Here is a 21,951-nt window from a genome sequence, read left to right on the forward strand (position 1 = left end):
CTAACAATTCCTAGAATGAATTGAGTAGAGAACCCGAAGCCGCAGAATTTGACACCACCTCATATTTGCCCCGTCATCATGACTGAGCCCACCAAGATCAGCATCTTGGGTCGGGGAGAGCATCGTCGCTGATTTTGGCCTGTGGCGTAATTACGTCGCAAAGGACCTGATTCACGGCCTGCCCTCGACCACCTATGTCCTTGTCACTGACACCAACCTTGACTCCATCTATAGACCTGGATTCCAAAAGGCCTTCGAAGCCGCCGCCGCCTCCGTCTCACCTGCCCGCGTCTTCTCGTCTACAATGCTGCGCCTGGCGAGAGCTCAAAGTCACGCTCGACAAAAGCCGACATTGAGGATTGGATGCTGAGCCAGAGCCCACCATGTGGCCGTGATACCGTCGTCATCGCGTTGGGTGGAGGTGTCATTGGCGATCTTACTGGGTTCATTGCGGCCACCTACATGCGTGGTGTTCGCTATGTGCAGGTCCCCACTACTCTCCTCGCCATGGTGGATTCGTCAATTGGAGGAAAAACTGCTATTGACACACCGCTGGGCAAGAACTTGATCGGCGCCATCTGGCAGCCTTCGAGAATCTACATCGATCTCGAGTTCCTGGAAACACTACCCACGAGAGAGTTCATCAACGGCATGGCCGAGGTTATTAAGACTGCCGCCATCTCAAGCGAAGAGGAGTTCACTGCACTGGAAGACAACGCGGATGCTATCCTCGCCGCTGTACGCAGCGAGAAGAAACAGGGCCGCTTCGACGGTATTCGGGACATCCTGAAGGCAAGAATTTTGGCCTCGGCCCGCCACAAGGCTTTCGTCGTCTCCGCTGATGAGCGTGAGGGTGGTCTCCGCAACCTACTCAACTGGGGTCACTCTATTGGTCATGCGATTGAGGCCATTCTGACCCCTCAGATCCTCCATGGTGAGTGCGTTGCCATCGGTATGGTCAAAGAGGCCGAGCTGGCCCGTCACCTCGGTGTTCTCAAGGGCGTCGCTGTGGCTCGCATCGTCAAGTGTATTTCCGCCTATGGCTTGCCCACATCAATGAAGGATTCACGAGTGCGCAAGCTGACTGCCGGCAAGCACTGCTCTGTTGACCAATTGCTGTTTAATATGGCTCTCGATAAGAAGAACGACGGTCCTAAGAAGAAGGTCGTTTTGCTGTCTGCCATTGGACGTACCTACGAGCCCAAGGCCAGTGTTGTCTCGAATGATGACATTGGCGTCGTTCTGGCTCCTAGCACCGAGGTGCACCCCAGAGTGCCCAAGACCCTCAATGTTACCTGCGCACCCCGGGATCCAAGAGCATCTCCAACCGAGCTCTTGTCCTTGCTGCACTTGGTTCGGGAACTTGCCGTATCAAGAATTTGCTTCACTCTGACGATACGGAGGTCATGCTGAACGCTCTGGAGAAGCTGGGAGCCGCTACCTTCTCCTGGGAGGAAGAAGGCGAGGTTCTCGTTGTCAATGGTAAGGGCGGCAAGATCACTGCCAGCCCTTCTGAGCTATACCTGGGTAATGCCGGTACTGCCTCGCGATTCCTGACCACCGTGGCCACTCTTGCTACTCCCAGCACCGTTAATGAGAGCATTCTCACCGGTAACAACCGGATGAAGCAAAGACCCATTGGCGACCTTGTCGATGCTCTGACCGTGAACGGTGCGGACGTCGAGTACATGGAGCGAAAGGGCAGTCTGCCCCTCAAGATTGCCGCCTCTGGCGGTTTTGCCGGTGGCAAGATCAATCTGGCCGCCAAGGTGTCCTCTCAGTATGTGTCTTCTCTGTTAATGTGTGCTCCCTATGCCAAGGAGCCAGTGACCCTGAAGCTGGTTGGCGGCAAGCCCATCTCCCAGCCCTACATCGATATGACCACCGCTATGATGAGATCTTTTGGTATCGACGTGCAAAAGTCGACAACCGAGGAGCACACTTACCACATCCCTCAGGCTCACTATGTGAACCCTGCCGAGTATGTTGTTGAGAGCGATGCCAGCTCTGCCACATACCCTCTGGCCATTGCGGCCATCACGGGCACCAAGTGTACTGTCCCCAACATTGGTTCCAAGTCGCTTCAGGGCGATGCTCGCTTCGCTGTTGATGTTCTGCGACCTATGGGCTGCTCTGTCGAGCAGGATGATCACTCCACCACGGTCACTGGTCCCGCGAGTGGCATTCTTCGACCACTTCCAAATGTGGACATGGAGCCTATGACTGATGCTTTCCTCACTGCATCCGTCCTTGCGGCTGTTGCCCGGGGTGAGGGCCCCAACCACACTACTCGCATCTATGGCATTGCCAACCAGCGTGTGAAGGAGTGCAACCGTATCAAGGCCATGAAGGACGAGCTAGCCAAGTATGGTGTGGTTTGCCGTGAACATGACGACGGTCTCGAGATTGACGGCATTGAGCGCTCTACTCTTCGTCAGCCCTCCGGTGGTGTCTACTGCTATGATGACCACCGTGTTGCCTTCAGCTTCAGTGTTTTGTCACTTGTAGCTCCTAAGTCTACTCTCATCCTCGAGAAAGAGTGCGTCGGTAAGACATGGCCCGGCTGGTGGGACACCCTCAAGCAGCTCTTCGGCGTCAAGCTCGAGGGTAAGGAGCTGAAGGAGGATGAGCTTGCCACTACCTCTGCCGAGGAGAAGGCCAGTGCATCGGTCTTCATCATCGGCATGCGTGGTGCTGGCAAGACCACTACAGGCAAATGGGTTGCTAAGGGCCTCGACCGCCCCTTTGTTGACCTCGATACTGAGTTGGAAATGGCCGAAGGCATGAGCATTCCTGATATGATCAAAACTCGAGGCTGGCAGGGCTTCCGCGACGCTGAACTGGATACTCTCAAGCGAGCTATGAAAGACCGGCCTAATGGCTACGTCTTCGCTTGCGGTGGTGGTGTTGTCGAGATGCCTGAGGCTCGCAAGCTACTTACTGACTACCACAAGAACAAGGGCAATGTTCTTCTCATCATGCGTGATATCAAGCAGGTAATGGACTTCTTGCAGATTGATAAGACTCGTCCTGCTTACGTGGAGGATATGATGGGCGTGTGGCTTCGCCGCAAGCCTTGGTTCCAGGAGTGCAGCAACGTCCAGTACTATAGCCAGCACTCAAACAACACAGAGCTTGCTCTAGCCTCAGAGGACTTTGACCGCTTCCTGCAAGTTATTACCGGTCGTCGTGATAGCTTGAATGAGATCAAGAAGAAGAAGCACAGCTTCTTCGTCTCGTTGACGCTGCCCGATCTGCGTGATTGTGGTGACATCCTGAGCGAGGCCTGTATTGGATCGGACGCCGTCGAGCTGCGAGTTGATCTATTGAAGGAACCGGCTTCCGACAGCGAAATTCCTACCGTTGACTTTGTTGCTGAGCAGATGTCGTTCCTCCGCCGCCGTGTTACACTACCTCTGATCTTCACCATCCGTACCAAGAGCCAAGGTGGCCGCTTCCCTGATGATGCTTATGAGGCTGCTGCTGCGCTCTACCGCCTGGCGTTCCGTTCAGGATGCGAATTCGTGGATCTCGAAATCGCATTCCCCGACGAGATACTCCGGTCCGTGTCTGAGATGAAGGGTCATTCCAAGATCATCGCCTCCCACCACGACCCGGAAGGAAAGCTCTCGTGGAGCAACATGTCCTGGATCCCATCGTACAACCGTGCTCTGGAGTTTGGCGATATCATCAAGCTTGTGGGCGTCGCCAAAAGCCTGGACGACAACACTGCCTTGAGGAAGTTCAAGACCTGGGCCGCAGAGGCGCATGAAACACCGTTGATCGCGATCAACATGGGTGACAAGGGCCAGCTTAGCCGAATCCTGAACGGCTTCATGACCCCTGTGTCTCACCCGGCCCTGCCTTTCAAGGCCGCTCCTGGTCAGCTGTCAGCGACTGAGATCCGCCGTGGTCTCTCATTGATGGGTGAGATCAAGGCCAAGAAGTTTGCCATCTTTGGCTCTCCTGTGTCTGCCTCTCGATCGCCCCCCTCTACACAACACTCTCTTCGCCGAGATGGGTCTCCCCCACGAGTACACCCGTCTGGAAACCAGCAACGTTGAGGATGTCAAGGACTTCATCCACGCCTCTGACTTTGGCGGTGCTTCTGTGACCATCCCGCTCAAGCTGGACATCATGCCCTTGCTGGACGAGGTCGCTCAAGAGGCCGAGATCATTGGCGCTGTGAACACGATTGTTCCCATCGACAACGGCGACAAGCCCCCTCGTCTGGTCGGCTACAACACTGACTGGCAGGGCATGGTTAACTCCCTGCGCAACGAAGGCGTCTATGGCTCCAACGGCACCGAGAGCGCCGTTGTCATCGGCGGTGGTGGCACTGCCCGCGCAGCTATTTTCACCTTGCACCACATGGGCTTCTCCCCGATCTACGTGGTTGGGCGCTCCGCCAGCAAGCTGGAAGGCATGGTCGCCACCTTCCCGACCAACTACAACATCCGTATCGTGGACAACCATACCCAGTTGGACAGCGTGCCCAAGGTCGCCATCGGCACTATCCCCGCCGATCGTCCTATTGACCCCAGCATGCGTGAGACCCTCTGCCACATGTTCGAGCGTGCGCAGGAGGCCGATGGCAAGCTCATCGGCAAGTCGATCGATGAGCAGTCGCCCCGTATTCTCCTCGAGATGGCCTACAAGCCTTCCGTCACTGCGCTGATGCAGTTAGCTTCTGATGCCGGCTGGAAGACTATTCCCGGACTTGAAGTTCTTGTCGGTCAGGGTGTGCAACAGTTCATCCACTGGACTGGGATCACCCCCCTTTACCATGTCGCACGAGTCAGTACTGCTCTTCACCCACGATTCTTGATGTACAACACTAACCAATTTCCAACAGAATGCTGTGATGGGTAATGTGTCCGCATAATCACCATGTTCGCTGGAAACTAAGCTACTGAATCTTTTGAACAATTTTTGATGAAACAAAAGCATCAGGCTCGGATTCTCGTCTACTGGCGTGAAAAATTTCGGTTATAAATAGCATTATCTGTTTCTATTTCACAGCTTTCTCCAGTCTGTAGATGTATGAAGTATGCAAGTCGTCACAGCTCAATCTCTAGGTATCTATGCGACCGTGGAGCCGTACGCACCAAATGCATCGTGATTTCCAACAATGACGTGACTATAAATCAGGGCGGTTTAAATAGGGATTTTGTAAAGTACGAAGTGCTTGCCATCCATCTCACTGAGCCTTCACCTCGGGTCTCTTGGAAATGGTCAGCCAAACATCGCGCCAGTAACCAACACCACCCTTGACCACGAATCGAGGCATAGGCTTGTCCTTAACAGGCTCGGGCTTGTAGCATCGGAAGAACTAAACTCCCGTTAGCTTACTATCTCCTCAACAAAGACAAATACATAGCTCAGCGTTACCTGCAAAGGACCCTTGAACAATTCCATCAAGGCAATATCCCTACCAAGACACACACGCGAGCCATAACCAAACGCCATATTGTACTTGTTGTACAACTTAGCGTTCTCGACATCCAACCAACGCTCCGGCTTGAACTCCTCTGCATCCTCGCCGTACAGAGCCGGATCACGGTGGACCAAGTACGGGTTCGCTGTGATCTCCGTGCCAGCCGGGGCGAATTTGCCAAAGAGCTCGATCCCAGGCTCAGAGACGTAGCGGGGGAAAATGTTCGGTGCAGATGGGCAAAGACGCATGGTCTCCCTGACACATGCGACAAAGAAGGGCAGGTGTTCGAGGACTTCGTTGTATTGGGGCATTTCGGAGAGGAGGCCTTTGCGAGAGGCGGAGTCGATTTCCTCCATCATGCGATCGTAGGCTTCTGGATGGGCCAGGAGATATTGGATCATGGCCTGGAAGGCGGTTCCGGTAGTATCTGCGCCGGCAAGGAGGACGAGGAGAACCTCGGCGCGAATATACTCCCGATCCAAGGGCTTATTGTCATCGGTGCGGGCTTCGAGGAATGTTTGCAGAAGGTCAGTCTGCACGATCTTGTTGCCGCTGTGGATATCTTTGAGACGCTCTTCGATCAGACGGTCACGGAAGCGCATGAGGACACCGATTCCTGAATCGTCTTGGGTGTTGCGACAAGGTACTTCTTCATGAAGGTGGTCTTCATCCATGAGGTGAACGGATGCAGGCGGGCTAGGAGACCAAACGCTGGGAGGCCATCGTGGAAGCTCTGGATCAGACCCCCAATGTCTTCTCCCTTTTCGATGAAGCCGAAGGGACGACCGAACCCGATCTCGCTGATGATGTCGTATGCCATGTACACAGCCCAAGAGGCAAAGTCGAAGGGCTCGCCCGTCTTGACGAAGGTTTGATCGAGCTTGTTGCTCCACTCGCGGATGCGCGCATCGATGAGAGGCTCCATTTTCTTGATGTTGGTGAAGCTATACTGTTTCTCGAGTTAGCTTGTAGCGTTCGCGATGGTCGTTCCAGATACCACTTACGGGACCAGCGATGTGTTTCCTGGCCTCAGCGTGCTGCTTGTGGGATCTCATATTGAACAAGGACTCCTTTTCACCGAAGCTACCGGTGATATAGTGGCCGGTCTTGTCGGCATTTCGGTGGTAGATTTCAGGGAGTTTGGAATAGTCGCTGACTAGCAGCAATGTTGGGGTAATGCGAACCACGGGGCCTAGATGCACAAATTAGAGATGTTTTTGAAAGACGGTGAGTTTGGCAATGAGATTACCATATTTCTTGGTGAGCTCGTGGGTAGTCAAGTACTCTGTCTCCTGTAGGTTCTGCTTCGCAATCCAGAGACGAGTCACGGAAGCCCAGAAAGGACCGGGAAATTCCCTAAGCGGATGGAAGAAGCGGTAATAAACGATCTGTGAGATGATCTTGCAAACAATATATGCGATGAGCCCGAGAACAGTATTCGTGACTGTCAACAGTGACAGCGCATTCTCGGCGAAGCCCATGATCGCTCAAAAGTAGACTGATGAACAAGGGCAGCGAAGGAGGAGTGTCAGACACGAAACTTGCCCACGCGATGAGATAGTAAGACGTCAGAGGCCATTGGCTCGAGTACATCCACGTTCAAATATGCCGTTGACGGTCATCATCATCTCGTCCACTCTGATTTCCTCGCTTTGCACATAGACCCGTTCGGGTTCCACAGCATCGTTGATCGCCAGTGCTATACTGCGCTTGGGTGGCCCCCCAATCTCTTCCATGTCATTAGTAAACCTTGTGGTCCTCGAGTTCCTCCGCTACATCATCACGCTTAGCTTAGATGGTCCAGCTAGTCGGCGCGTAAGACAAGAGACTGGCGGATGGAGCAGCGCGCACGTCCTTTGACGCATTATAGAAGACATTCAAGCCCCCGATTCGAGAAGGCAGAAACCGTCTCTACACTTAGAGAATCGCGGACTTCCACTTAGTCTAGGCATCGTGGAGTCGTGTAGATCGTCGACGCTGTTTTTCCCTGCTTGAGCAACTCAACCGGGAATCTTGGCCGGATTCCGACATGGACGACGGATGGCACTGGTGGGGCCTGGCGGGGCCTTGACGGAGCCGTGGCGCTCTCGAGACTCTAGGCTTGAGCGATGTCAAAATCCATCTTATACTTAAAGATATGAGCTATCCACGAACGAGTGCTTAATGGGCTCGTGTTTGATCGGATACTTGGCGAGATGGCACGTCCGGTTGGGCAGACTGAAGAACACGTTCTTGTCGTACATTGCAAACGCGAGTCAAATCCATCTGGGGACTTTGACCCCGTGTAGATAGCTCGTGTGTCAGGCGGTATTCTCCACCATGATACTTGTTGCGTTAGCGGTGCAACTAGACAGGGGAGTTTGCGGGTTACGTAAGCTAGTGAGCATACCCGGAAGGAATGGTGCTTGCAACGGATACAAACTCCTTAGTCGATCATTGTGCTCGGTTCATGACCCGTCTCTCCGGAAGCGAGCCCGGGGAGTGAGGAGAACAATGCTCGCGATTCGCAGTCCGCCGTTGTTCCTTCTTGTTTCAGCATAGATCATCCCGATCGAAGCCCAGGCGCCTCCGTCTACAAGTGTCTGGTCAATTTGAGAAGTAATTGGGAAGTACTAAGTCTTCCAGATCTCTGACAAATTCTAAGGCCATGAATCGCTTGGTGCTTAAGTAGGCGATGTAGGCCGAGCGGCGTGTATCCCAAGCAGGAAGTTTTCTCGTGTGTTTAACCATGGCGAGCATTGTCATATTCTGTAACGGATAGGCTAGGATATTCTCCGATAGACGTTGAAATACCATGTTCTCGGTCCTATGAGCCTGGACGCACTGATGAAGTCGAGATCAACAAGACTTTGCACGCCAATTTCGCTTGGAAGTAACGCCGCTGCATCGAACAAAAGAACGACCCCACTGTGGCCACAATGAACGGCTCGGAAGGGGCAGATGGGTCATTGTGCAGATCGGGTGCCTTAGCTGCATAACTAGCACGATGTTGGCACGGGAAAGCCCTTCTCGGAACATTGCGAGGGATCTGGGCTCTCGGGGTGAAACGCCAGAGCGACGATCCCCCCTCTCCGCCTCACTGGCGCTGACTTGACGAGCTCTGAGTCCAAGTCTGGTTGTCCCTGTGTCAACATGAGCTGAAAGGGCCACAATAATTCAAGCAAAGACTTTTAAACTATTAGACTCGTCGCGGCATCCCGTCACTTGAAGTTTGGTGCCCCGTGGTGGCTGTTGCCACCGTACTTTTGATAATTGAGATCACTCGCCTCTCCTAGATTTTCATCGAGATGATAATACAGTAACCGGTAGATCCATGTCGAGAGAAATTCCCTTTTGGTTTGCAAATCCGAGACCCACGTGGGCACTGTATTATCGTGGATTTCTCCTCGATGGGATCTCATCGTGATCGCGATGGGCATCGTACAGCGGTGACCCATAGGTGACTAGGACCAAAGTAGCATATTTCACCCCCTTCAATTCATGGTGATGACCTCTCTTCTAGGGCGTTACCCCATAGAATAATGAAGCACACTTGAGCCCTGAGATGAACACGGGATGTACGGGATGAATCCAAACACAAGACGTCGACCCAACCCCTGCACGACCCACGATCTTCACGAGTCTTTGAACCAATCTAGACAATTTCTGTGGAGGTCGTCCACCAAGGATTTCCCAGTAGCTCTCAGACATGTTGGTGGATCCGGCGTCGCAGGCCTCAGGGCTCTCGAAACGGGGGACGGGGTCACATCTCCGCGTCTGGCAAGCAAATCAGATTTGATACCTCATTGGATCCACCAGATCCTTTCTCCTCGAACTTGAGAAGCGGCTTGACATCAGCACGCTTGACCTGCTTCGCGGCGCGCGGTGAGACCTGACCCTTTGCCTTCTTCGAGTAGGCACTTGCAAATCCTTCCTATTTTTACTGTCATGCAGCCGTTTTCCTGCTGTCGAGGTGCTGTGGATCCGGAAGCTGCTAGGAACATGTACCAAGCACTAACTACCCAGCGCGGACTTTTTTGGCCCCAGGGGTCTGTCGATGCGCTTTTGACAAATACGAACGGTGGTACTTGTCTTCGCTTTGTCTCTTTCTCCTGTTCCCTTCGCTTTTTTTTATTTGGGGTATCTTCTGTCTCATATCTGTCCTGGTGAGACTTTCTATGAGACAAGCGAGCCTGTTCTATGCCACCACCCCGGGGGGCTCATTGAATTAATTGATTCGCCGCTACCATTCACTCATTTCATTGATCATGGCAGGCGACCATGGTTCCCAGGGCCCTGTGGTGATAGGTGTTTGCATTGCATTCGCTATTCTTACGTTTATTGTCTTGTCTTTGCGACTCTTTGCACGTATTTATGTGTTGGGAAAGATGGGTCTTGATGACTGTAAGTCACCACTCACCCTACGGCTCTGACGGAACTATGCTAATTGCAATAACCATAGACCTCATCATTGCAGCGAGTGTAAGTTGATACTTTTATCAGTTCAGTCGAAGTCAACTAACAAGCGCAGCTTTTATCATGGGCATTCATTGCTGCCACAATTGCCGGTGAGTATCTTGGTTCTCTATTCGTGGACAGTATTCTGACGGTTCGAAGCGGTTCAAAATGGGCTAGGACAACACTACGAATATACCGACAAGTCGAAATCGATTGACTATTCATTTGTACCGCCCTTTCCCTACGTCTTACTTTCCGCCACTAACTTTCCTACAGGCCGTCTGGCTGAGTTCAATGTTCTACCTAGCTACTCTGGGCTTCGTCAAGACGTCTGCATTATGGTTCTACACCCGGCTAGGAGACCGCACTCTCACCCGCATTTCCTACGTGATGATGTGTGTCATCATCTGTCAAGCCACCTCCTTCGTTCTCGTCGCAGCCTTCCAGTGCCAACCCATCAGTATGGCCTGGACCGGCACTGCCCCGGAAAATGCGTCAACATCAATGTTTTCTACCTCGCTAACGCGGCTCTCAACATCTTTACGGATCTTCTGACCTATACCCTCCCTATCCGAGTCATCTTGAAGCTGCAGATGCCTCGCAAACAGAAAATTGTCCTTGGATTCATCCTATGCCTAGGTCTCTTGTAGGTTTCTGATCCCGCACACTCGGACTCATTTCAATCTCTGATAAGCAACTTCTAGTGCCTGCGTCTCCTCTATCATCCGAATCACCTATATCCCCGCGATGCTCACTTCGGCCGACTACACCTACGCCATCAGCGGCGCAATGTATTGGTCTGTAATCGAATCCAACGTCGGTATACTCGCCGCCTCCATCCCATCATTCAAAGCCATCGCCTCGCGCTTCGTGCCCCGCTTCATTGGCGAGTACAGTAGCGGGAGAAAGTCATACGGCCCCTGGTCCAGCACCGCGGCTGCCCGACGGTACGGATCTGGCTTCGCCAAAGTCACCGACCCCGCCCACATCACCATGAACACGTTGAATGGGGACAAGGATGCTACGATAGGTACGCAAATAGGCGCGATTGCGGACAATTCCAGTGAGGAGCGTATCATTGTCCCTGATGGTAAAATTTTTACGCAGACAGAGATTGAGACGACGGTTGAGTCGACTGGACCTTTGGATTTGATCGGCGGACGGGTTCGGCAGTCGAAGCGAAGCTTTTGGGGTTAGGGTCATTTTTTTTTTTCACTTCCTTTGAGGTTGCGGGTCTGTCTCAGATACCCTTTGCTTTCTTTTTTCTTTTCTTTTTATATCGTGCTGGGATAACCCGGTATATGCGCACTCATTGTATCAACATCTCTTCTGTATATACGAGCTACCCGATTCAATGTTATTTTGGAAGCTTCTTGAGACATCGATGGGAACTTCGAGAAAGAATTGTGCCATGAAATCATCCCATCTCATTCAACATTCTACTCGTCTTTTAATATACGGCCGGTCACAATGCAGAGGTCCTACTCTCCTTATCTTTTTCAATCTCGTGGTGTGTTCCTACGCGTCGGGTTTTCAAGGATATCGTGGCATAGGTTCTTCTTTTGAAACTTCTATTCAACATATAAAGACAAACAATTCATCCTCTTCATCCTCCTTATACTAATTCCCGTCCACCAATGCCATCACTCTGCAGTAGAAAGAAAAAATGTATCATTTTTTTAATCATTTTTCGAAGGGACAAAAAAAAATAATTATCTCAGGTTATCTTGTAGGAATAGCCGAACGCGGGGGTCGAACCCGCAACCTTGAGATTAAGAGTCTCACGCTCTACCGATTGAGCTAGCCCGGCAGGGCTTGGTGGTGGGCCTAGGTTTGAGCTAACCATAAAAAAAGGAACACTCCCCACTCCGTTTTTAGCGTGGCAAAAAAAATATATCTCAGGTTATCTGTAGGAATAGCCGAACGCGGGGGTCGAACCCGCAACCTTGAGATTAAGAGTCTCACGCTCTACCGATTGAGCTAGCCCGGCAGGGCTTGGTGATGGGCCTAGGCTTATTAGGCTCTATGAAAGGCAATTTTCAAAAATGCTTACCTTTCCAATGACCTCGACTTTGCTTTTGTTCCTCTCCGTGCTGTATTCATCGATCATGCTGATGCAGAAGAGGAGATACTACTGACGAACCATTTCCTAAATTCAAAATATCCGAGAAATATCTAGATTTGGGGGGAAGAGGGACGATATCAAGGGATATATATTTTGTACAGTCAGCTGGGTTGCTTCAACGTCGTTGTATCATTGCTCTCATGACACCACCAAGTGTCTCCGCTGAAACACCTGGACACGTCGCCAGGGAATACTCATCAACCCTTCGAGATTGCACATTGAATTTGAATACACTGTCATTCTCGAATGGCTTCATCGGCAATGATCCATCGATTATGTCTATGTACATTGGTACTTGCATCTACTTGATGCACAGGTTACACGACTTTGTAATGACTCGACTCAATCAGAAAGTAAATATTGCAACTCCTCTTTCGCAAGTTATTTTCACGCACTTAGCTCTCCAAGTGAAGCCTCAGGCTGTTGTGGCTTGGACCGACTATCGGCCCGGGGTGGAGCCTTGGGCATCTATATCGAAACCTATACCCCGGACACAAAGCGAGTATGTTTTGGACTCGAGCTCGGACTCGCCGACAAGCCCACCAGAGATGTCCATGCCAGGGACCATTGCAGCTCTGCATGGACCACGGTCTCCCACAGTCTGCACGTAGTCTTCAGCTAGGGCTGTTACCACGTTGCAGGTCGCATAAGGTTGACATGGATTGGCCACCGAAACTAGCCGCGCCACACAGATCTACCCGAGTCCGAGCCTATCATGTACGAGCGATCTGGCCTTATCCAAGTCACCGGGATACTGAATCTGAGCCTGGTTGGGTCGAGCTAGGTTTGAATTAGCTCCAATCAAGTCTCAGATGATCAGAGACACGCAAGCCGGCTGGGGAACCCGTCGAATGGTAATCACCGAGTACCCAAGAAGAGCATAGACCTCCGAAGCGAGATCGAGTATATACGAGACTGATTCACAGTCACCCATTGTTTACGCCCCGGGCTATGTTTCGATCATGTGCCGATCACGATGGACAAGATTACTTTTGGATAGGCAACCACGCTGGCATGCCATCCCTTACTTAAGACTCATGTCGATCACGTTCCAGAATAAATTTCTGGATTTTCTCAGTATGAGTCAACCCCGGACCGTGGAACGTGTGTGTATTTCTCAGCAATAGTCATCCGGTGCAAAGTGTACCAAAGCAGTAGGACGATGCAGTAGGAGTATAGCGTATTCCAATATGAGATAAAGCGTACCCACGCTAATCCGGGTGGAGTCGGAATACCACATCTCTTGACGGAGCACAGTGAGCCTAGCGTTCACCAGACCACGACTCGTGGAGTATGCACACCAGATGTAACACAGAATGTCGAGAGAAGATTTGTTCCTTAACACGGAGTCCATACTCCCGGGGCAGGTCGGGAATTCGGCACTAGAGGTTTCTGGGAAGGCTTCTGGAAGCTCCTAGTGCGACCGTAACTTCCTTAGCGGCGTATCCGGCCTTACGAGCTTTGTGGCTGAGCCCTGCAAAACCCTCCTGGCCAATCATTTGCAATGAAATCTCTGCCTGCATTAGTCTGTTCTAATTCTGCTCCTGTAAGTCAAATCTGGCGGGACACACGGCATTTCTCGGTTTTAGGTCAGCACTCTAATGAGAAAATTTTTTTCTCATCTGCTGTAGTGCTGCAGGGGCTCGCGTGCCAGATGTGAGCTGACTTGGTATATTCCTGAAAAGGAAGGTCCTTTTCGACATTCCTATTCCGGGTACTACGTCGTAGACTGCGTAAACATGGTCTACACAGTCGCAGTAGGTATCATAGACCCGACAAGGTGGGGGGGTGGCCTAAGTGAATCGCCTTTTCCCCGGACGCAACCACGTTTTGCTCTTTTGTTTAAATTTATTTATTTATTTTTTTCTCCCCAAAAATAACGTACTCGGCCTCAAGAGGTCTGGAATCCGTACTATTCGTTAGTGAGCTCGGGGGTGAGGGTCCAAGGTGAGGGTCCAGACTTGTGTTCGGCTCGGCACCCCGGATCCATTTCGGCGTGATCGTGCAGCAAACGGGCTAGACCGCGGTAGAAACTGAGGTTCAAGGAACCTTCTTCGGCGGCTGACAGCGTATGAGCCGTATTCCAAATGGTGTTTCCCAAAAATCAGACGGAGCAGACCATCTCGGACGAGATCTGGAATATCTCCGGTCGGGTTTCTCGGGCCCGGCAAGGCTACCAGGCTCTTCACACAGGAACTTACTTGATCTGGTACGGCAACACAGACCTTGCATGGCAAGTATGGCGCTAAGTAGCCTCACCCGTACCCCCCCCCCGGTGTCACTCGGGCCTCGTGTTGCTCAGCACTCGCGGTCCGCACTAGTGGCAGTCGCAAATCATGGATCCGGCAGTTGGCTAACTCTGAGTCAATCTTTGTCCATAGTTGTTTTCGTGTATCCTGGCCTTTTTGTTTCATTTTTCTTGATTTTTTTTTACTTTTATTTTTTACTTATTTTAAACCGTTGAATGATGATATTGTCTAGTCTCCTTTCTATATCATAGTCATTCAAATATTCATGCCTTGAAGCGCAAGTAAAGAGGAGTCATACATGAGCCATGTGACCCAACCCCGGATGTGGGACCCAGGGTCTCGTAGCCGAAGGTCTCAGGTCTTCGGTCTCCGGTGCTCCCCATCGGAGTCAGCCCAGAGGTCACGGGACCCGCTCGCCTGATGTATAGGGTCAGCTGACAAGAGACTTGGGAAAATGGGAGGAGATTCTAAGCGAGTAAGTCCTGTGTACCTCGGATACAGTAGCTTCTGTAGTACGCGCCCAACTTTTTCAAAGACCACCTGCCCAAAGCAGTACTTCCCCAGAAGAATGTGAAATGCAAAATGCGGGTGCCCACGGTGAATCGTGGCGCAGTCGTGGCTAGTACCCGTCGCTAGTACGCAGTGTACAGCGTACACTCCCGGAACCTCGGCTGGGAAGACTAAGATGTGGCACAGCCCTATGGCCGCTTCAGGCTAAAAATGGCTGATCGGAACTAGTTCTCGATTTGGCACCGGGACATGCAGGAATCTTCCAGGCAGAGTTTTCTAAGCTAGTGCTTGTAAGCGACGGAATCTGGTTCCCTTTTGTGACTCGAGGCAGCACAGTTCTTTTTTTTTTTTGATTTGACATGAACGCGCATCCTGTATCCTACGGCCCAAAGCCTATTGCCCAATCGTATAGAAAACAATACCAAGCGGTGGATTTGTGGCTGATCCAAATGAAGCCACGGCCCACCTAGGTAGCAAGGGTTGAAAAATGGGCGATCGTGCGAAAAAGTGGGTCCGAGAGCGAACGTCCCCCCAAGTGGTAGGCGTGGGTAATTTTTGGGGGTAATTTTTGGGGTCCTGGGTGACCGTGATAAAATACACTAGCGTACGGTAAGAATGAAATGATCTTGCGGACACGCCGATTGGGCTTAAATGACGTCGAGCTAGCGTGCATCGCTCGGCCTTTTATAGGAGCGCTTTCCCTCAGATGCCCTCCACTTTCTTCCCATATACATCTCGAATTCTGATTATTTGCCATTTATAATCAGCTCGCCCTTTATTAAGACTCATCATACCTCCGATCGAGTCATCCGTCCGAACCGAACTCGTCCTTCCAACCAGACTAATAAAGTTCACCTTCAACCACTCGATTCGTCACGAGCCTCTCGACGTTTCCAGACTCTTCGCATACTTCGATCCAGACTTGGTCATTCAGCCCAAACCACCGGTTGGCACGGCCACAATCGCCCAGGGATTTCTCGGAAACTGAGCCGCTCCTATAAAAGCTTGCCTCCCCCCGGTGGCAACATTTCATTTACCCACTCTCTGACGTCCTATACGTGATACCATAATGCTTATGTATCCACGTAAGGATCTCATCACCGATCCATACAACCCAGAGGACATCATCATACAAGACGATCAATATTCGCAGAGCTTCGACGATAACTCGCATTATCAGTCCTCGCTACAACCGCCTTTCCACTATCAACCTCAGTTTGCCTCTCCGCCTTCATCCGCGCCTTCCTCTCCCACCTTCTCCTCGCCCACCTTCTCCATTCCTTATCCCCAGGCGGACAATCAGTCCTTTGGGGCTCCTTCGATGACCCCAGCTTCTTCATACAATCCGTCTTTCGATATCCAGGGCTCCGCCTCACCTTGCCAGCAGTACCTTCCCCAATATCAGCAATATTATACGCCCATGTTGGCGCAACAGCCCATCGCCAGCAATCAGGGTTGGGACAGCAACCTGCAGTTGCTGAGCCCGGCACGCATTTCTTACCCCCAGAAGCCGTCGCCCGGTCCAGCTTCTTCACGATCTGTGCCTTCAGGTCATCCGGTCTCGCCCAACATCAACTCTCACCGACGATCGACGAGCAACTCCAAGCCGCTACCCACACCGTCTCAGACTCCGGTCCAGAATTCCTTCCTGGCGGCTCCTTTCCAGAACTACGACCCATCGTACCATGATGCTAGTCACGCTGAAGCGGAGTCTGCTATGAGAAAGGCTATTTTGGATCAACAGCAGAAGCACCAGTCATCCCCCTCTCAGCAGCAGCAGAGTGAGTATTCTTTGGCTCCCTCGGTTTCGACCATCAGCCACAACTCGCCCGTCACCCCGCAGACCAGCCTGGAGGAGCTTGACGAGTCGAAGATGACCAATGGTGAGACACGATTCGCTGATGTGGACCGTTGGATGACCGATTACTTACAATTTGACTCAGAATATGCCAACGGCAACAGCGGAGGGATTGGTATTCCCAAGCTGAATCGGACAATTTCCGATATTTATCAGGACGAGCTGTATAACCCCAGCATCATGGCTGCTCCCCAGATGAACAAGCCGATGAACCAGAACATGCTCGCTCCACGCAATGTCATTGCCGACCGCCTCAATGCTGCTAATCAGGGCCACCTGACATCTCGCTCGGGATCCCCCTTGGGCGGTATGAAGCGCGAGCACTCACCCTTCCGTGCGTCCTCCCCATTTGCGGGCGACTTGAACGCTCCTCTCCCACCCCAGATGGCGACTAGCGTGCCCATGACTCAGAACATGGGCATGTCCTCTGGCAATCCTGGTGATATCAAGACCATGTCCCCCAAGGACGCGGTCTTGGACTTCAACGAGGGTGATGATGCGGCCATGCCTCCTCTGTTCACGCCCGGCCAGGGTGACTTTAATCTGGGTGATGCACTGGGTCTGCGCCGCGAGAGCTCCGGCTCCATGCGCCTACCGCAGAACATGACATCCATGGAGGCATTCCCCTCCCAGTACGCTACCACTCAACCTCAATTTGGATACCCCCAGCAGACTCCGCGCCAGCCGATGATGCAACAAGCCGACTTCCCTTCCTCGCTTCCTCACTACGAATCCAGTGGACAGTCGTCTGTGGACATGACTTCTCAGGCTCATGCCAAGCTGCCTATTTCCTCGGGCATTACCCGCCCGAGTAACACCTCCTCGGACGCGGGTACCTACACTTGCACATATCACGGATGCAGCCTCCGATTCGAGTCTCCCTCTAAGCTTCAGCGACACAAGCGGGAGGCCCATCGCCAGACCACCCCCGGGGGTCACTTGATTACACGCGATACTTCGCTTCGCAACTCTCAGGCTGGACCTCACAAGTGCGAGCGTATCAACCCTTCTACTGGAAAGCCCTGCAATTCTATCTTCTCGCGCCCTTACGATCTGACTCGCCACGAAGATACAATTCACAATGCGCGCAAGCTCAAGGTCCGATGTCACCTGTGCACCGAAGAGAAGACCTTTAGCCGCAATGATGCTCTGACACGGCATATGCGCGTGGTGCACCCCGAGGTTGATTGGCCTGGCAAGCAGCGCCGTCGCAATCAATGAGCTCCGACATTGATCACTCTTTGCCTTTAGACTCTGTGTGATGTGACGTCACCCCCTCTCTCCCCCGTCGGACCCACTTCAGGTCGCTCCCGGTCGGGGTTCCGCCCGTTGATTGGCTGCTGTCCACCACCGGACCCACCACATTTGACGTCAGCAATGTCAACTCCCGATCGGTCGTGACGTCGATGATCGGGGCCTCATGCCAGATGACGCGGGTCTTAACTCTCACCCCCCCTAACCTGACGTGTGCGGACCCTTGCACCCATGCTATTCCATGCTTTATTCCTGACGCATTCTTTTCTGGGAAAAATATCCAGGGAGGTATTGGCGTGTACCGGGCGGTCTTGTGTGTTTCTTTCGCTTGCGGCTTTTCATGTCTGTTACGAACCCCATTCGATGTATTATTATCATTCCACCCTGTACGATTTGACGTGATGATGTCTTTTTGCATGCGATTTCGCGGTCCCTTCTTGCATTGGCTCTTGGTGTTGTTTTTGGGCGGTCTTGTACATGGGTTCTCCGGTGCGTGAACGTACACTGGTTTGTACAGTATGGATATGGACAAAAAAAATGTGTGTACATTATGGGCTTTGTATAGCTTCTACCAACGGGTGAATACATCTGAACATTTGATACATTTCTTTTTCCTTCACGTAGCCCAAAAGTACGAAGTATCTAGTACTAAGTACCAAGTACCAAGTTTTTTTTTTTAAAGGTACAAAAGGGTACCTCCATCTTTGACAATCTGTAGGGGGTTTCCATTGTGGAGACAGGTGACGGTAGACAGTCCCCTGTTCTCCAATTCACGAACCCTTGCCCAAAGTACATCTCACTAAGCATTCAGGGCCCTTTCTGAACATAATTAGCAAAAGTATTAACCTGAAACGCCCTCCCAAGAAAGTGACCCGCCCCCCTCCCCGGCTTCCCCCCCTCCCCGTCCCCGTCCCACCTGCATAGATCATCTCCCTAGCGCGCCCGCGGCCAACGGCAGCAGAACCCAAAAAAGGGCGCCCAATCTCCATCATCCTGTCCCATGCTTTCCCTTCTTCCAATCCATCTCCACGATAGCCCCGGGATGCACCTGAACGGTTAGCTACCCCCTGCACTTCCCCCTTCTGGAACAGGAAGGGATATGTTCCCTCCCGAGTGGGGGCTTGGCTTGCACTTCCCAGTCGTAGAGTTGTAGCCCCGTCAAGCGCTCGTCATCCGCTCGTTACATAGTGGGCTTGAGTGGAAGGGTTTGGGGGAATGATGGGCGCCCCCCCCTGGTTTCCCGGTGAGAGTCACTTGTTTTTGGATTTTCGCTTGGGCCCTATGAAATCATCTTGAACTCATTGTGACAAGAGATAGGCTTGGGGGGGAAAATCAGGTCTCGGTCCCTGATCGTGTTGGGGTGATCTTTTGTTGTATGGGGAAATATTTGAATTTTTGTGTTTTTTTTTTTTTGGATCATGGGGAGATACATTTCTATAGTATTTGGGGGTACTTTTGAGTACTTTTGAGTACTTTTGAGTACTTTGAGTACTTTGGGTACTTGGATACTTGAGGACTGGGAACTTGAGAAGAGAATTGAATTTTCTTAGTCAGACGGCCCTTTCTTCTTTGTACTGTACGGAGCTGACGGATCGACAGTACATCAGAATCAGGAGACACAGACATCACTTTAGGAGTGGAGTCAATTTCGTTTTCGTTTCGACTAAGACCCTATTCGCGGCTAGATGAAGGAAACGAAAGCCGGGGTACGTAGGAGGACAATTTGCAGCCATTGATTGGGCTGCAGAGGTGTCAATTTTAAGAAGTTGTGGGTGGAGGTCATACAATAGGGTCCCCACTGTGGCTTGGGATCGTCGGTGGGAAATTCACGTATTATCTTTACATGGACATTCCCTTATCGATCATTGCTTGTATGCTGTATTTCAGGGCTGTGGCGGTGCGGTGACTCAGCGACGTGGTTGGATTGAGCTTAGTGCGTGTGGGGCGCTTAGGCTTAGGGTCTTGCGCGGCTGGCATGTGGCTTGAGGTATGTGGGTGAGGATTGCGTGGTGGTGGGTGAATTCGGACTTCAGAGGGGTCAGAGTTGCGGTATCGGGGACTGCTATTATTAGAGCGTTGTATGTCTGTGTGGTTTGATCGAGTCTTCAGATTATTGGGTCCCAACCGTGTACTCCCGAGGTATCGGGCCAGTGTGACAGTCAAGTCCAGATAGTACCGGCAGGCATGGGAAGTCTTGAAGCCACCGTGGGCCTGAACGCGAAAATCCTGTCGGGTTTGTTGTAACGGAATATTGGAAGGGATTGCCTAATCGGGAAATGAGGAAGCATCTAGAAAGACGTTGTGCCTCACTATAGTTTTCCTTCGTATTTCAACCCTGAATCAAGGAAATCCCAATTCCCAAAAAGTCCCGCTCCGTAGTAACTAGTAGCTGTCTAATGCAAAAGTCTATAGTCGTCCAACTGCGATAACCAAGTACATCACACCAGAACAACTTAACCAGCATCCGGCCGCATCCGGATTGCAAGAGTCTCCCCAGCAAGCCCATGAACACTCCGTCTGACCCCAATGCCGCGCTCAACCACCCGCTTCATCTCCTGGCTTCCCATGGCACCCGCATACTCCGCCGCACTCCCCCAGTCTCCTCGTGCCTCGGGATCAGCCCCATGCTCGAGAAGCCAGCGTACCCTCTCCACAGCCTTCGCCATAACTGCATACATGATCGGATGATGCTTCACCAGCACCGATTCTCCCCTCTGATTCACATCCGCTCCATGCGCTACCAGTAACGCCATCACGGGTATCCGGCTCACGTCGAATTCCTTGCTGGCAACTTCGCGGGTACTCGCACCAGGCGTACATGCACCAGAAGCGTAGTGTAACGGCGTTCCATTTCTGATCTCGGCGCCGGCGTCGAGAAGCATCTGCACGGCCTCCACGCTGCCATGTGTAGCAGCTGCTTCGAGTGCGGCGCATGAAGCTGGATCAGACTCACAATTCCGATCTCCACTGAATCGCTGCGCGCCGAGATTTGGGTTTGCGCCGTTTTCGAGGAACCAGCGGAGAAGCTCGATGTTGGTCACCACTTTTGGCAGTAGAACGGATCCGTAATAACCCGGTGAATTAGGTCTCCAGCCATGTTGTTGTAGGATCTGGAAGAGTTGAATCTGGAGATTTGCTGGTGCGTCTAGGATGTGCAGTGGTGTTTCACGATCAAGATGTGCGCCATGTCTGAGTAGATCCCAGGCAACTGCGGCGTTTCCTACTCTAAGGGCGATAGTCAAGCCGTGATGAAGTAAAGCGGGGGAGATATGCTCTGGTGGGACGACAGATTGCGCTGTGAAGAAGGTTCCCTGGCTGCATGCTGTTTCGTAGGCGACCATCCACTGTGGCTTGGATCCCATGAACCCGATATCTGTGGGCTTTGTGATGGGGGGGGCCGTCATATGAGGAGCGGACCATTCCCGACATACGGTCCATCTCTTGGGGAAATGGTCCATTGGGGTTGATTTGGCTGAGTTGCCGCTGCCTCGAAATCATGTTCATCATTTGCTGGGCGCGAGCTTGCTCTACTCTTTGAGCTTGTTGCATGTCAGGAACCCCCATGGCGCCACTCATGGTGTTTGGTTTGCACCTGCGTGGACCAGGCTATGGATGTACTGCTGTGCTTGGTGAGATGGCAGCGTCTTTTCGCCCAGCATGACCGATCAGTCAGGAACAGTGAAGCTATTGATTTAAAATGAACCACGATTCATAAGCTTGGAGAGATGCTTTGAGGTCCGATCATCGGGCTTGAGCCGCACTTCCACGGCCCCTGAAAGGACCGGGCGCGGCGATGCAGTTGATGAGTCATCTTCATCTCAAGATCCAGGATAATATTCAGATAATCATGGTATGTTGGCATTCTTCGAAGATCACATAGCATCCAAGGGTCTGGTGACGTTGTAATGCAATCTTTTGTGGATGAAGTCGATTTCTTTGGTACTGTGCGGGTCTCGGAAAGTCTTTCTCGAAGTATAAGAGGTATGAAGATCTTCCACATCTCCGATCAACATGATCAATATCTACGCATTGTTCAATCACTATGACGAGACGAATGCTATTCATGTCATCGTTCATACAA

General features: G+C 51.9%; 6 protein-coding genes across 6 annotated transcripts; 3 read left to right on the top strand and 3 right to left on the bottom strand.

Annotated features, from left to right (window-relative positions):
- Positions 1–78: 78 nt before the first annotated feature.
- On the top strand, positions 79–4,872 carry N7477_002459 (pentafunctional protein ARO1; the record flags this gene model as incomplete). The annotated part of the gene is given in 4 exon segments (XM_056964122.1): positions 79–124; positions 251–1,260; positions 1,272–3,968; positions 4,018–4,872. The coding sequence occupies 4 exon segments, from the start codon at positions 79–81 to the stop codon at positions 4,870–4,872; spliced, it is 4,608 nt and encodes a 1,535-aa protein (XP_056824075.1).
- Positions 4,873–5,200: 328 nt separating this feature from the next.
- On the bottom strand, positions 5,201–6,918 carry N7477_002460 (cytochrome P450; the record flags this gene model as incomplete). The annotated part of the gene is given in 5 exon segments (XM_056964123.1): positions 5,201–5,332; positions 5,353–6,170; positions 6,182–6,386; positions 6,442–6,629; positions 6,687–6,918. The coding sequence occupies 5 exon segments, from the start codon at positions 6,916–6,918 to the stop codon at positions 5,201–5,203; spliced, it is 1,575 nt and encodes a 524-aa protein (XP_056824076.1).
- Positions 6,919–9,179: 2,261 nt separating this feature from the next.
- N7477_002461 (uncharacterized protein) lies at positions 9,180–9,420 on the bottom strand (the record flags this gene model as incomplete). The annotated part of the gene is given in 2 exon segments (XM_056964124.1): positions 9,180–9,350; positions 9,361–9,420. The coding sequence occupies 2 exon segments, from the start codon at positions 9,418–9,420 to the stop codon at positions 9,180–9,182; spliced, it is 231 nt and encodes a 76-aa protein (XP_056824077.1).
- A 264-nt stretch (positions 9,421–9,684) lies between these two features.
- On the top strand, positions 9,685–11,071 carry N7477_002462 (putative integral membrane protein Pth11-like; the record flags this gene model as incomplete). The annotated part of the gene is made up of 7 exons (XM_056964125.1): positions 9,685–9,820; positions 9,879–9,898; positions 9,948–9,984; positions 10,034–10,101; positions 10,151–10,269; positions 10,314–10,520; positions 10,579–11,071. The coding sequence occupies 7 exons, from the start codon at positions 9,685–9,687 to the stop codon at positions 11,069–11,071; spliced, it is 1,080 nt and encodes a 359-aa protein (XP_056824078.1).
- A 4,756-nt stretch (positions 11,072–15,827) lies between these two features.
- N7477_002463 (stress-regulated transcription factor RPN4) lies at positions 15,828–17,837 on the top strand (the record flags this gene model as incomplete). The annotated part of the gene is made up of 1 exon (XM_056964126.1): positions 15,828–17,837. One exon carries the CDS (start codon positions 15,828–15,830, stop codon positions 17,835–17,837), a length of 2,010 nt encoding a protein of 669 aa, XP_056824079.1.
- A 2,486-nt stretch (positions 17,838–20,323) lies between these two features.
- N7477_002464 (ankyrin repeat domain-containing protein) lies at positions 20,324–21,274 on the bottom strand (the record flags this gene model as incomplete). The annotated part of the gene is made up of 1 exon (XM_056964127.1): positions 20,324–21,274. One exon carries the CDS (start codon positions 21,272–21,274, stop codon positions 20,324–20,326), a length of 951 nt encoding a protein of 316 aa, XP_056824080.1.
- Positions 21,275–21,951: the final 677 nt, after the last annotated feature.

Source organism: Penicillium maclennaniae (assembly GCF_028827695.1).
Source record: "Penicillium maclennaniae strain IBT 15551 chromosome Unknown utg000003l:1.0-5670915.0:1.0-5674809.0, whole genome shotgun sequence".
Taxonomy (NCBI): Eukaryota; Fungi; Ascomycota; class Eurotiomycetes; order Eurotiales; family Aspergillaceae; genus Penicillium; species Penicillium maclennaniae.